We start from the raw sequence: 13,962 nt of genomic DNA, 5'->3' as shown, positions 1-13,962 counted from the left end.
AGCGGTTGAAAAAGACACAAAGTCCAGAACATAAAATTCCAGCAAATCAAACATCATTAGGCAGTGTATAACTTGAGTTCAGAACATCCATAACTTCTCAGAAGAGTCCAGGTTAAACCGTTAAGCAAAGCCATGGACTGAGGATAGATATGTCTGACGACCAAAACATACAGAACACATAGTCTGTCCAAAAATTATTGTTCCAAAACACTAGGCGAGCTCTCAAACGCACACAACGACGACGAAAAAAAACAGCATGCTGGGTTTATTTATACACATCCCGTCCATCATATTTACAGAACTGAGGCACGCCTCTCAGGAAGCTTCGGCGGTCGAGAAGTGCATCTTAGCAACAGACTCGCGCAAGAAGCTGCTTCCACAGTTGGCTTCCTGGCTACCCATGCTGTAGTCCATGATCCCGGCCTCATGTTCGCTGAGATCGTCTGCTGGAGACTGGCCACCAGTGGTGCTAACGCCTTTCGGCCTAACAAGTTCACAGTGTGTAAAATCAACGGAATGCGTCACATGCTCACAGAGACAAAATAGCAGTAAAAAATACGCTAGCAAAACATACCCGATACCAGGAACCTGCGGTGCAGATGGATTCTGGGCAGAACTCTGTTGTTGGTTCTTCTTCGACTTCCCCTTCTGCCTCTTCTTCTGTTTGTTCTTCTCCTTCTTGCGGTGCTTTGACCGGCGCTGATAGCTGTTGGTCACTGAATGGCATACCGATGTCACAGGGGGGTCGTACACATCAGGAGCCCACTTGACATGGCGGTTTTCACTTGGTGATGATGCCACTCCGTTCTTTTCACGACCTCCTTTCATGGCAGAGACCAGCTTCAAAGTTGGCTGCTGGCACAGTAAAGTAAAGAAGGCGGTCAATAATTTGCCGTTAAGCGACATAAATGACCACAGAAGCCTTAATGTCACAGCAGTTGTCAAACAAAGCTCCAGAGAGCAAATAGTGAATGTCCGACAACACGTCAAGGGGCATAAACCGGTTGGTTCACATCAACGAAAAAGGAACCGTTAGTTGTTTTTGCTGCCAAATTGCCAACTATTGTCTGGCATGCATGAATAGCAGATCAATATTCAATACAAAAGCATACCAGTACACTTTAGGTGGTAAATACAGTTTTGCAGTACCATACGTAAATAAGCAAATCAATAGATTTAGTTCACACATATTTATCGCCAGGCTTGTTATACCTTTCTTCAGTTACCAGTTACAAGATTATAGCCGAAGCAAGGGACGCCAAGTCAAGGCCTCAAGGGCAGCTTCAAACAAATACAAACTCCTTTTTTTCTTGGAAAAAGAAAAGATAATCAATAAAGAAAGATGATCTGGGACGCTCTGGCATAGCATGGCTGCCAGTTGCTAATATGGCCACCTGCTGGCCCTATATCTTTTAAGCTTTAACCTCCAAACAATCAGTTAACACAGATCATAGAATACAACCATGCATCTTTAAATTACTTCAAAACATTATTGCATTCTGAAAGGATGCATCTAATTTTGTATGGGCATGAGTGAATCATGGCTACAGACAGGAAAGCAACCACCAATCAAATTTGATTACTTCAAGCATCTAGCTTAAAACTAAAAAGCTCTAGTTGGAATCCAGCCTGTTGTCAGATTCTGACAATAAGATGGTTGCTTCCCGTGAACGAAAAAGGCAATATGAGCAGTTTGTGCTGCTAAAATGCCAACTATTGCCTGCCATGCATGGATAACAGATCCGTAAAGAAGCATGCCAAGACATAACCGGTAATACAGTTTTCAAGTACCGTTACATAAACAAGCAGATCAATAGATTTAGTTCACACATGTATTTATCACCTGGAATGTTAAACATTTCTTCATTACCAATTAAAGTATTGGAGCAAGCTTTCAATTCACATGCAAGCTTCCCATATAGCCAAATTAAGAACAAACAATTAATTACATTTGGACAGCGAATGTCAGGTCATGTGCAACTTTAAACAATTGGAACTGAGGGTTTTGTTGAAGATAATCAATAAAGAAAGAAATACTAATATGGTGAGTTTGTGTTCAGCTTTAGCCAGAAAACACTCAGTCAACACAACAAAACCAGGATGTCTTTCAATTAGTTCAAAGTATTATTGCATTCCAAAAGGTTGTTGCTAATTTTGTATGAGCATGACAAACTGGAAAGCAAATATGAACCTGATTTGATTAGGCATTAAGGCTGCTAGCGAACACTAAAATAACCAAGATGGAGTCCATCTATTACTTTGATCATACATAATGATCGCAACCAAAAGATCTCATTCAAGTACACAGAGCGTATGACTTATTTGTAGAACTTTAAGTACAATCGCAATCATTTAAGACAAATGGTAAAATAATTTAACATGAGGTACTCACAGGTAAGGACACAGATCGCCCATAGGCAGGAGCACACGTGAGCTCGTCACCTACATGGCAGCATGAACAATCCTCCTGCTGAGGCTGACCAGATGAGGGTGGGAACGTCGCACACTTCTGGAGGCCTTTCTTCACCTCCAAGCTGATCAACTTGGAGAAACCCGTACATATCTGACCCTCCAAGGGAGCACTGCCGCCCCCTGTGGCTTCACAGGTTTCATCAACTGAATTGCAGACAAATGGAATATCGGCACGGGTCGGAGGGTCATCAGCAGAAGTCACTACTGGCACTCCTTCAGGACCATTACTGCCCGCCATGGCTCCACAAGCTTCATCAAACAAGGCGCAGTGCTTCTCTGGCAGAAGCGGAATACCAGTGCTGGTAGTAGATGTCACTACCGACGCTCCCTCGAGACCACAGGAACCACCGTCCATAAAGTGACTGGTTTAGCACTTGCAGAGACGCAGAGTGATACAGCAACACCGCAAACGTACAACCACGCTGCGCTACTGATGCTACAGAAACATGGACAAGAACAGATGTAGCTGTTATTCCTCCTCAATCCTCATAGACATACCACATATATCCAGATTTAGATGCTAATGCTAAGTGCCAGAGATGCAATCGTGAAGGTGAACGAACTCCAGGCATAGCCGCATAGCAAAGGCCGATCCTGAGTGGCACGAATTAAGCTTGTGGTAGACTAATACAGTACTACGGTAGTATATTCGCTATACATACATTAACCATAACAAGAGAAGGGGTATCCAGGATGCTACCTGACCCGCAGCAGCGTAGATCCGACCTTGGAATCGATCCAGACAAATCCGATCCAACAGAAGACGGCAGCGAAAACGGCAAACAAGTCGGCGTGCGGCACGAAATGACAGGCGCGAGCAACGATTGAAGGCGAATACTCTTGTGGCAGCAGGAGCAGAGCAGCAACGGGGAGATGTAGAAATGGAGGAGGGAAGGGTAGAGACAGGTAGATCAGGGTGGGGAGCGGGCGGGGACAAGCGTTAGGAGGACGAGGTGGGGGATTGGGCACGCCAAGACCAAGGCTTCAGGCGGTGCGCGCAGGCGGAGGGGGACGAGAGCGCGTCGTCGCGGGGGAGAAGGCGCAGGGACGAGCAGCAGCAGCATCCCTGCACGCACGAAGGCATCTTGGATCGGCGGCGCCGCGGGGCGCAGGCCGCCGGCGAGGCTCCGCCGCAGATCTGAGCAGAGAGGCGGCTGAGGCGACGAATCTCTTCGCTTCCGCGTAGGAGGGATTCCTTTCTTCTTATTCTTTTTTTTTTCTGACTTGTGATTTTCTCCAGCGACGAGGGTGTTTATATAGGAGGCCGTGTGGATAAGGTGACACGTGGGGCTGGCTCTGGGCCTTTTTGGGGGGCTTTTGTTTTGGTCTCCGGAAATGACGCTTCTCCACTGTCTTATTGGGCCCCTTGTGGCTGGGCTCTGTTGGGCCTTGCTGGTGGAAGCTTCTGGATGTCTTGTCCAGCGACCAGCCTGCTCCGATCGCTCCCATTGGAACAAGGCCAACAATACCATGCATATAAGCTGCAATTACTATAATATAATAATCCTAGTAAATCATTAATGAAGGATACGTTTTCTAGACGATCAAACAAAGACAAGGGAATTAATTTGCACGTTCCATGTTGTACACCATGCATCACTAATTCACACATGATGATTTTCTAATCGCCTCATTTTTTTTCAAGGTTCATTCGTATATCAGGCCGCCTCAACCCTCAAGCAATCATCAATCACCGTTGTAACTTATGAACCACAGTTGATGTTAATTTCCAGCTTCATAAAGATATCATTTTCGAGAGGTTTGTAGCCGAGTTGGATAACTGGTTTGAGTAGCACTTTCTTGGTCTTGATTCGAGTCCCCGTGGGAAACCTTAATGAAGGGTTATGTGGGCAAATACCGAATATATCCCTGAGTGCGATCACGTCTCTATATATAGAACCTGTACCCCCTCATATGGAACAGAGAAGAGAAAGAGGCCAGAGGTCCAACCCTATATCATGTGTCTCGTGTGTTACTTTGTCGTGCTTCTGGGAAGGGAGACGGGTTCTTTACAGCTTCTCACGCCTCTACTGCTGACGGGAGGGAAGGGAGCGGATCTGGTGATCCGTGGTGACGTAATTATCAACACGTTATCAGCACGCTCTACCTCGACGTTGCTGCGGGATCAGATCTGCATCAACTCTCCGTCAAGCCGGCAGGTCTCCGGCCTAGCCGAACTGTCCTACGCGACAGTCTTCGATTACTCCTCTACGCAATCGAACGGTATAATTTTTCGTCGATAAATTACCTAGAAAGTAAATCGGCGACGACTCTCCTGGTCGCACGTTGCGCGCCTCTCTCTCCTCCACTGGTCCACCTCTGCCCGCAGTAGTGCAGATCCGGCTCGCCCGCTTTAGGTCTTCAGCGTGAGCGTAGGGCACGACGCTTCCTCTACGCGCGATCGTGTCGATTTTGCCCCCCGTTTTACCGAACGGATGTGCTGCTCGCTACTGAATGGATCTCGCATACAGAAATATGCGCATTGCGCTGGGGTCGCGCTGTGCACCCGCGCTAGAGGCGGAGCACGCTGGGACCTCACCGCCCGCCGGTAGTCACGTCTGCGCAGAGGCACTTGCCTGTTGCAAATGCACCTGGGCGGCGGGCCCCTCTCTCCTGTTGCATCCTGTTGACCAGCCCGTGCCACGACCACTCTTGCTGCGTCCTGTTGACCAGCCCGTGCCACGACCAAAAGAAAAAAAGGATCATCGCACTCCCATGCACTTAACCCGATCAAATAGCGCTGAGGCAGCAAGTGGATTGACTGTCGCTTTGTATCTGTGCTGTTTGCATGTCCGTTTGTACGTGCGAAAGAAAAATGTGGTCGAGCGCGGCATGCATGCATGTGCTCCCGGTCAAAGCGGCTTGCAGTTGAGAGGGTTGTGCAACTTTAAAATAAAACCACCAAATCTCTACTACTTATTAAGCTAGCAATAGTAGCCTGCCACTTTTGGTTCTGCCACCCAAACTCCCGCCCAACGCGCCCTGCGAAAATTTCCAAAATTCTCGACCAACGCGCCTGCGAATTCCCGCCCAGCAAAAATAAGCGGGGCCGCGAGGATCAAACCCTGGCCATTTCAGCCACCACGCGCAACACAATGCAACAACCAATCTCTTGCTCATATGGCAAGGGCCAACGCTTATAAGCCGCACTATGCCTACTTTACTAGCCGGTATGGTACTAACCATATCTGTAAAGAAAACAACACAACAGTACCGGTGTCCTGGGCTGAATGTTTGGTGCGGCCCATACTCCAGCTATGTTTGGAGCAGCCCATACTCCAGCGACGGACGCCAGCTGTCTCCCTTCATTCTTCGGTAAACTCCGCCTTCCGCGACGTCGCGCCCAACCGCTCGCACAGCTCCACTCCCGCGGCTTCCCTCTCCACGATCTCCACTTCTCCACCTTGAATGCGCTGGAGTTCCCCTCCCGCACTTTGCCTACGCCAGAGACATCCGCAACCGCAAGCGCCCCTTCCTCCTTCCTTCATCAGGAGCCGGAGGACCTCGCCGTCCACCACCTCCCCTACTCCCTTCCTCCATCAGCGTGGCGTCGGCGACCTGTCTCGGTCGAGCATCAGCCGAGAAGGAGCAGGTGAGCGGGCATCAGCCGAGCGGAGCGAGCAGGAGCCGGAGGACCTCGCCATCCACAACCTCCCCTCCTCCCTTCCTCCATCGGCGTCGGTGAGGGGTGCTTGTGGCTTGCGGACTGTGCACGCCACCGCAAGCCGGGACTGTGGGCGCCACCGCAAGCAGGTTGGTCGCACTGCGTTTGCGAGTCATCGGATACTGCTCTAACTGTTTTTCTTTCCATGTGCTTGCTTCTCTTGCTCACTGCTCCTCCCTACCCCAGTCTCTGCTGCACGTGGAGGACAACCTTGCCGGCGAGCGAGGAGGAACGCGAGGACTCAGACGCACCGCCACGTCTGGTCTGCTCCTACCCCCCAATTCTCTGATCCTAAATTGTTTCCCTCACCTGCCTGTCCTCTACGGAAGACATGAGGTTCTGTTCATGTGCTTACTTTGATTATACTGTTTAGCTAGATCCTCACCGTTTAAATGGATTGTAAGTCTGTGATCAATAGCTGCAGGGGGGATTACTGTGATTTTAATAATAATCCTCAACCTTCAAGTGTCCTATGACTAATTTCATTAGTCTTCACAGACCAACTACTATACTCTGCAGGGTGTGGTTAGTTTTTTGTTTAATTTGTTTTGTCATTTTCAAATGATGCAGACTAAAAACGCAGATGCCAACTACAAATAGCTTAGTGATATGTTGATGAAATTGTATTTTGCTCTTTGATGTGCTTCATTTTGGCCTTTAAATTAAACAAACTATTTGGGTAGATCATCTATTGGTGTATCTGTGTGCTCTAAATTACTATATTTGTATTTTTCACAGGACACATATTGCTGTTGCTCTGCTTGAACAACTGAAAATCTTGCTTGGGTGTGTTGATTCATAAAGTATTGCCAGCGAGCGAGGAGGAACGCGTGGACGACTCAGACGCGTCGCCAGGTCTGGTATGCTCCTACCCCCCCCCCCCCAATCCTCTGCTCCTAAATTGTTTCACTCACCTGGCTGTCCTCTGTGGAAGACATGAGGTTTTGTTCATGTGCTTACTGTGATTATACTGTTTAGCAAGATCCTCACCCTTTAAATGGCATGTAAGTCTGTGATCAATATCTCAAACAATCCAAAAATTGGGCACCCATTTGCTTGGTGTTTGTCATATCTTTGATGCAGAAAACTATCTAACTGTTTCTTTTCTCTATCACTTTCCTGCAAGAGATTCTTCAATGCTTAGAACTGAATGCAGTGACATGTACATGTATTTGTTTCGAAGCTCTATGTAGGGGCTTCTACACCAAGTGTACACACACCTATTCGTATATTGGCTCATGGATCATATGCGATTCATGATATAGCATCGACGTTATGGTTCAATTATCGTGATATATGTTCCCGTTGCAACGCACGGGCACTCACCTATAAACAAAAAAAAGAAACAACAGATCAGCCTATACTTTGACACGGTTAACTGTGATATGAGCTACATTTTTATGCTGTTGGAATGAACAGCCAATACAATATGCAGACTAAATGTTTAGTGATATTTATTCTACAGAGATACATATATAGTGAAATTTAACCCAATAAAGCATGGAAATTATTTAGACATCTAGATCTCATCATCATCACATGGACATGTGGATAAACAGCGAGCGAGCAAAACAAAAGAGATAAGAGATTTTTATTTAACATCAAGTGATTTTATTGCATGCAAACCTTCCTCACATTTCTAAGTCCATAACAATCAGACCTTTGCATTACATCAGGTCACCTGCAATAGAACAATGACATAACAATTCAGCTAATTTAAGTATGCAGCATAACCAAAAGTAGGTTTGCATGCACAAAACATGCGAGGAAGGGTTCCATGCATGTGCCTATTTATCCAAATTTTCTGTTTTGCACTCTGAAGCACTTAGTGCTTTGATGCTGAAACGTCTTCTATTGCCTTGTGAGACTTGTCCATCATTTCTTTCAAACGTTCTTCAGAGGCGTAATAATTATTATGACATAATGAAACAATCAGATCCACGTCTTTCTCAGTTTGTTGTCGTCTTGAAACATCCCTCAGTTGAAAACAGTATCAGGGGTAAGTTCTTTTTCCCCTGATAGAAACCATCAAATGCATAAAATTCTTTCAGCTGATTAGCGGTTTGGTTTACCAACACATGATTACTGGTCTTCCTGTAACTGGTAGGTAGGTATGCAGCTCCTGTGCTGTGAAGTTGTTGAGAAGACTGACACAGTGGTCTATCGTTGAAAGGTAAACAACAGCGCACCTTCCTGTAACTGGTAGATAGGTATTCAGGTGTGGTCGTTTTTCTAAGGTAAGCAATTTTATAAGTTATTACTATCTGGCAGTTCATGATTACTGGTCTTTCTTTTTTCACTGCCTTGGGTTTTCTGATCTAAGGAGGAAGGCAAGATCATGAATACTACTCAATGCTTCTTTAATAAAGTCATGAACAACAATGCATGGATTTTTTATTTTATCTTTTTGTTAGCCAATTGCATTGACTAGGTTGTCTACAAAACATGTACCGCAGAAGTATAAATCTAAAAAGTGTTACGTTAGTACTTAGTGATATGCATTAAGTTCAGGGTTTGATCTAGCTACCGCACTACATCCAAATATGCAGTATGCACTTACATTTCTTGTTTGTTCAAGCTTTTCATCATGCTAAAATATTTTCCTATTGAGTCAAAAGGGAGGCAACAAAAGCTGAGAGAAGTCGGCAGAGTTGCCACCATATGTTTCTGTTGTTTCTCGGCACGATGCATAATGGTAAGGGTTTCTGTCCACTGGAAGTTGTCGCCGTCGGGCCCGAGCTCCGCGTGTTTGATCTCAGGTTTGGAAACTGGAATACCCTGTTCGCTTCTACCGCCGTTTCATAATTAAACATGGACCTGTTATGCAGAAAGTGCTCGTGTTTTTTTACACGATTTATAGATTTTGGCGGAGGAGGGGTAGTGCGTTTTTTAACTGAATCATATATCTGCTTAGCGGTTGCTGTATTCTCTTATAACAGTTTCGTGTGGAGAGGAACGGAAAATTTTCTTTAAGAAAACAATGAAATTCCTCTTTTGGGTCAGGTTGTGTAAATTGTTAGTAACGAAATATGGTCCTGGGTGCTTAGTTTTATATTGCTGAATACTGAATTCACATGTTCCAGTGAGAAGTGGTGCACTTTTTTCTCGGCATTTCACTTGGTGGAATGTGCAAGTAAATATTTACTCTTTTCCTCCAGGGCTGGTCATCCAGTTTCATTGTCAGATGATTGTGGTGGCCATTCTCATTCAGACGCAATAAGAGCTATCTGCTTCAGTGTGAGTGGAGCTTTGTTTGCTTCAGCTGGTGATGAAAAACTTGTGAAGGTTTGGAAGACTGATTCGTGGCGTTGCATCCAGACTATGTAAGCCACAGTATATTATTGGACTCTGTTCCATTGCAATAATTATATTTCACAGTTGATGTTATTTAAGCGAAAAGACATATTCATTATATAGTTCTGTCCGTGAATTTCACACTTTTGAGAATGTAATTTGAATAAGGATTTGTTGCAATGTTTTTTATTGCAGAACTTCGGAGAAGAGGGTCAGTGTGGTTGTTATTAGCAACAATGACCTGTATGTATCTTTTGCAGATAAATTTGGTGTTGTTTGGTTAGTCTTGTTGGGAATTTTGTGTTCATGTGTTCCGTATTATTTTATGCAGGCACTGGAATTAACAAGCTGGATTACCTTGCAACGATGGATTTGGACCCCGACTCTCCTACATACTCCCAGGTGATCCACAGGCTCCCAGTCACCCACATCGGCGATGAGCTGCATCACTCTGGCTGGAACTCGTGTAGCTCCTGCCATGGTGATCCATCAGCAAAGCGTCGCTTCCTGATCCTTCCTTCATTGTTATGAGTACAGAATAAGTGGACATGGTCTGAATCAATTGAATGAATCGGCTGCTGACCTCAGGACTGAGAATATGTGGTGTGGCTTCAATGGTTATTTGCAGGTCAGGACGTTAGTATGTTGTTGACACAGCGATAGACCTGAGAGGGCACCATCCTTGCATAACGTGTTTGAGTCTAAGGACATTGCTGAGAAGACTGGGATTGGCTTTCCTCACACGTCTCATTGCCTTGCATCTGGTGACATTATGATTTCTTGCCTTGGGGACAAGGAGGGGAATACAACTGGCAATGGCTTCCTGCTGTTGGATTCAGAGTTTAATGTCAAAGGCCGATAAGTTCTTCTCATAGTTTAGGCCCATTGATGTTGTAGTGTAGCATGTATCTACGCCAAACTACAAAGCACGACCTGTTATCGTTGAACTACATCATGTTGTTATACAGTTTGCCACGTCAAAAATAACATAAAAGCACACGATCAAGATGTGTATAATGGGTGTAGTTCAAGTAATGTGCTCTGAAATAGCTGCATATGTATGGCAAATTGCTTGACATGTGAAGACAGATTCACTATGCTGATCTCAGTATCTCGATTAATTATTAAGCCTTTGCTACATGCAGTTGGGAAAAGCCAGGTCACAGTCCCTTGTTTGGATATGACTTCTGGTACCAGCCTCACCACAAGACTATGATCAGTTTATCATGGGGAGCCCCTGCAGCGTTCAGGACATGTTTCCGTTGCAACGCACGGGCATTTACCAGTGTGGTAAGCTCGTGGACTTCAAAGTTCAGATTGTTTGCTCACACTTCTCTTTCAATTACAGTAAAAGCCATGATCATTTCTTTGCATCTATCTTTAGCTGCTGTTTAGATTCTTTCAGAAACCTAGGTATTTTTTTCTCGGACACTAAAACTCAAGGTTGTAGTGGTTTAGTTGTTCATATCATAGCACATGGTATCTACATCAATGGCAGCATTCTACATATTTCCTGGCTATCATTGTGTAAAATGGAAGGTCATCTTTCTGCATTAGGAGTTCTTATTCCCAGTTTTTTTATGTTTAATTGCTTACATCTGTAAAGAGAGTTTTCTGAGCTATCTTATGTGTTCCCATGCTATGTAGTTAGATTGTAAATTGTGTTGTCTCTAGCAAGAATAGTAAGATATATGATTATGGTATTGTAGAACTTTGTTACATATTGGTTTGTACTTCGGGATATGTAATTTACTTCGCACATCTGGTCCCTAATAACAAACAAATTGTAGGTATAACATGGTGAAACAAGGTCTCATCAGCGACCCTGTTTTCTCTTTCTGGTTTAACCGACATGCTGATGAAGGAGAAGGTGGTGAAATTGTATTTGGTGGAATGGATTCTAGCCACTACAAGGGTGATCACACGTTTGTCCCAGTCACTCGGAAGGGATACTGGCAGGTTGGTTTTTGTTTCTTGTATTCTCTAATAACTTTGTTTTTCGAATGTATATATCGGTTTAAAGTGTACAATTTGTTGATGCAGTTCAACATGGGTGATGTACTGGTTGATGGAAAGTCCACTGGTACTGCAATGTTTATATCTTTTGTTATCTAATCTCATGTCAATGAGAAATATAACTAAATGTGGCATCTATCATTATCAGGGTTTTGTGCCGGCGGCTGTGCAGCCATCGCAGATTCTGGAACTTCCTTGCTTGCTGGCCCCACAATAAGTTTTGAGCTCTGTATTTTATCGGCATTTGAGATTGAAGCAGGTGCTTAGTTTTTTTTTGTGTCTTTGGTGATATTTTACGTATATAATAAAACCTTTTCCGAATGACCCTTATCTTCGTTGAATGAAAAATGTAGTTGATGCTATCGTGTCTGCCTAAAAATGCCCCCTTGCTACTTCTATTACTGTATCATCATATCATGCCCTTGTGTTGACAAATCGATTGTCAGGTGCTTAAGACCTTGATAGACAGTTTGGAAATTAGACCCAGTTAGATATACTGGGTTGCCTCCTGGACACTTTACCCTACTTTTGATATTTGCCTAGATGGTGTGTGGTGGTCTGAACATATATGATCATCACTCTCCTTTTTCTGTATTTTGTATTCAATCCTGTGGTGCTCACATAAAAATATCTAGGTGGTGACCTGAGTCTGATTACCATTCCCTGCTTTGCATTGCTTTGCATTTTGTGTTGCACCCTGTTTTTCTCTGATGCTTACAAGTTAATATGTTCAATGCAGGCCATAATTACTGAAATCAATGAAAAGATTGGTGCTGCTGGTGTAGTCAGCCAGGAGTGCAAGACTGTTGTTTCTCAATATGGACAGCAGATCCTAGATCTTTTGCTAGCTGAGGTTTGTATATTCCAAACCATGGATTTGTTTTTCTGATTGCTGGTTTGATCAATTGCTCTTGAAGCTCTGCGGTAACTCAACTTGCTATTGGGTTATTTTGCAGACACAACCAGCGAAGATCTGTTCTCAGGTTGGTCTGTGCACTTTTGATGGCACTCATGGTGTCAGGTGAGTATTGTAAACAATGTCTGTAGTGTGACATAGCCTGCCATGAACTCATGATAACGATAACCATCTGGGCAATCCTGTCTTATATTATGGTGTCCCTGTACCTCATTTGTTTCTTTGCTATATGCTATACAAACACAGTGCTGGAATTCGGAGCGTAGTGGATGATGAAGCTAGGAAATCAAATGGTGGTCTCAAGAGTGATCCAATGTGCAATGCCTGTGAGATGGCTGTGGTATGGATGCAGAACCAACTTGCCCAGAACAAGACGCAGGAGCTCATCCTGAACTACATTAATCAGGCGAGCTTAACTGACCCAGAGCACAGAGGCGTTTCTGTACCATTTAGCATGCTGCTTTGCTTAACTATTTCACCATGATAGCTTTGCGAGCGTCTTCCGAGTCCGATGGGAGAATCAGCCGTGGACTGTGGCAGTCTTGTGTCCATGCCTGACATTGTGTTCACCATTGGAGGCAAGAAGTTCAAGCTGAAACCAGAGCAGGTGTGATCCCCTCTCCACTATCACACTCTTGGCCCTTGATCCTTATTAGCCCAACCACACCCCCACACGCCATCTTGTTGCAGTATCTGAACTTGATTCTCTCTTTTGGTTATGCAGTACATTCTGAAGGTTGGTGAAGGACAGGCTGTCCAGTGCATCAGCGGATTCACAGCTATGGATATCCCACCACCCCGTGGCCCTCTTTGGTAAAACCGTGCACCGCTAAGCTCCTGGTCCTGGCTCGCACGAATCTAAAATCTTTGCGCATAACATTTGGACTAATTGCAATTCCAGGATCTTGGGTGATGTTTTCATGGGAGTCTACCACACCGTCTTCGATTATGGCAAGCTGAGGGTTGGCTTCGCAGAGTCGGCCTAGGGATATGGTCTGGCAGCTACCCGTCCAGAGGCAAACGCGTAATTTGTGTGTTTATGCGGCCGGCGATGTGTGTATATATGCTACTACATGTTTAGTGATGCATTCCGAGACCTGAGACAACGCCCGTCTGTTTTAACGTGGCGCAAGAATAATTCTGGTTCTGCATGTATTCTCCGTACACAAAGGCGTGTCTGATGCAATGGTGACCATCTTGCGGTTGCGTGTTTGAAATAGCCTTTTCGCATTCGTGGGCATTTGCGGTTGCGGGTTCGGAAAAGATTTTTTTGTATTTGTGGGATATGCGAGAGGCTTTGTCTTGGTTTTATCTTTTGTTTAGTTTAAGCTACATAGGATTTGTTTAGTTTTTAAACTCAGGCAACCTTGTCTCGTACTGCGCGTGCTCCCAGCGTCAGATTTTGGGCATTTGGTTGGGCTGGGCTGGCCTTTGAAGCAGACAACATATCCGTAGTCGTCTCATGCTCCGCGTGGCTCTAGAGATGTCAACGAGTGGTTGTAGTGCGGGTGAATAAATACCTGTCTATGTTTATATTAAGTTATTCTGTATTTATAAAGATGGTATCTTATGTACATGTACGTGTGTATATATATAGAAT

At 44.8% G+C, this 13,962-nt stretch overlaps 3 protein-coding genes across 4 annotated transcripts; 2 read left to right on the top strand and 1 right to left on the bottom strand.

The window, feature by feature from the left end:
- Positions 1–36: 36 nt before the first annotated feature.
- LOC100274856 (BRI1-KD interacting protein 130) lies at positions 37–3,711 on the bottom strand. 2 transcript variants are annotated; one of them, XM_008649396.3, is made up of 4 exons: positions 3,173–3,711; positions 2,393–2,908; positions 575–855; positions 37–484 (listed from the first exon to the last, which is right to left on the bottom strand). In XM_008649396.3, exons 2-4 carry the CDS (start codon positions 2,825–2,827, stop codon positions 316–318), a joined length of 885 nt encoding a protein of 294 aa, XP_008647618.1. In that variant the 5' UTR covers positions 2,828–2,908; positions 3,173–3,711; the 3' UTR covers positions 37–315. The 2 variants fall into 2 exon arrangements, with proteins under 2 accessions (XP_008647618.1, NP_001142590.2); NM_001149118.3 differs by having other exon boundaries at positions 123–484; positions 575–852; positions 3,173–3,692.
- Positions 3,712–8,252: 4,541 nt separating this feature from the next.
- Positions 8,253–9,949, top strand: LOC109940303 (WD repeat-containing protein wdr-5.1). The gene is made up of 4 exons (XM_020539743.1): positions 8,253–8,895; positions 9,295–9,459; positions 9,626–9,673; positions 9,762–9,949. Exons 1-4 carry the CDS (start codon positions 8,798–8,800, stop codon positions 9,772–9,774), a joined length of 324 nt encoding a protein of 107 aa, XP_020395332.1. The 5' UTR covers positions 8,253–8,797; the 3' UTR covers positions 9,775–9,949.
- Positions 9,950–11,220: 1,271 nt separating this feature from the next.
- On the top strand, positions 11,221–13,594 carry LOC103631003 (aspartic proteinase oryzasin-1). Its single transcript, XM_035959909.1, has 9 exons — positions 11,221–11,389; positions 11,474–11,513; positions 11,595–11,659; positions 12,186–12,299; positions 12,403–12,467; positions 12,609–12,768; positions 12,850–12,969; positions 13,087–13,175; positions 13,264–13,594. The coding sequence occupies exons 1-9, from the start codon at positions 11,228–11,230 to the stop codon at positions 13,346–13,348; spliced, it is 900 nt and encodes a 299-aa protein (XP_035815802.1). The 5' UTR covers positions 11,221–11,227; the 3' UTR covers positions 13,349–13,594.
- The last annotated feature ends 368 nt before the right edge of the window (positions 13,595–13,962 follow it).

The sequence above is a fragment of the Zea mays genome, chromosome 6 (assembly GCF_902167145.1).
Source record: "Zea mays cultivar B73 chromosome 6, Zm-B73-REFERENCE-NAM-5.0, whole genome shotgun sequence".
NCBI classification, from domain to species: Eukaryota; Viridiplantae; Streptophyta; class Magnoliopsida; order Poales; family Poaceae; genus Zea; species Zea mays.
This window is presented reverse-complemented; position numbering and strand designations above follow the sequence as displayed.

Excerpts from the sequence above, each read along its gene's own strand:
- LOC100274856 (XM_008649396.3), bottom strand. The coding sequence starts at position 2,827 with ATGGACGGTGGTTCCTGTGGTCTCGAGGGAGCGTCGGTAGTGACATCT. Across the intron at positions 856-2,392 it reads GGCGATCTGTGTCCTTACCT|CAGCCAACTTTGAAGCTGGT; the intron begins GTGAGTACCTCA and ends TTACTGTGCCAG. Across the intron at positions 485-574 it reads CCGCAGGTTCCTGGTATCGG|GCCGAAAGGCGTTAGCACCA; the intron begins GTATGTTTTGCT and ends TGAACTTGTTAG.
- LOC109940303 (XM_020539743.1), top strand. The coding sequence starts at position 8,798 with ATGTTTCTGTTGTTTCTCGGCACGATGCATAATGGTAAGGGTTTCTGT. Across the intron at positions 8,896-9,294 it reads CTCCGCGTGTTTGATCTCAG|GGCTGGTCATCCAGTTTCAT; the intron begins GTTTGGAAACTG and ends CTTTTCCTCCAG. Across the intron at positions 9,460-9,625 it reads TGGCGTTGCATCCAGACTAT|AACTTCGGAGAAGAGGGTCA; the intron begins GTAAGCCACAGT and ends TTTTTATTGCAG.
- LOC103631003 (XM_035959909.1), top strand. The coding sequence starts at position 11,228 with ATGGTGAAACAAGGTCTCATCAGCGACCCTGTTTTCTCTTTCTGGTTT. Across the intron at positions 11,390-11,473 it reads CTCGGAAGGGATACTGGCAG|TTCAACATGGGTGATGTACT; the intron begins GTTGGTTTTTGT and ends TTGTTGATGCAG. Across the intron at positions 11,660-12,185 it reads CCTTGCTTGCTGGCCCCACA|GCCATAATTACTGAAATCAA; the intron begins ATAAGTTTTGAG and ends TGTTCAATGCAG.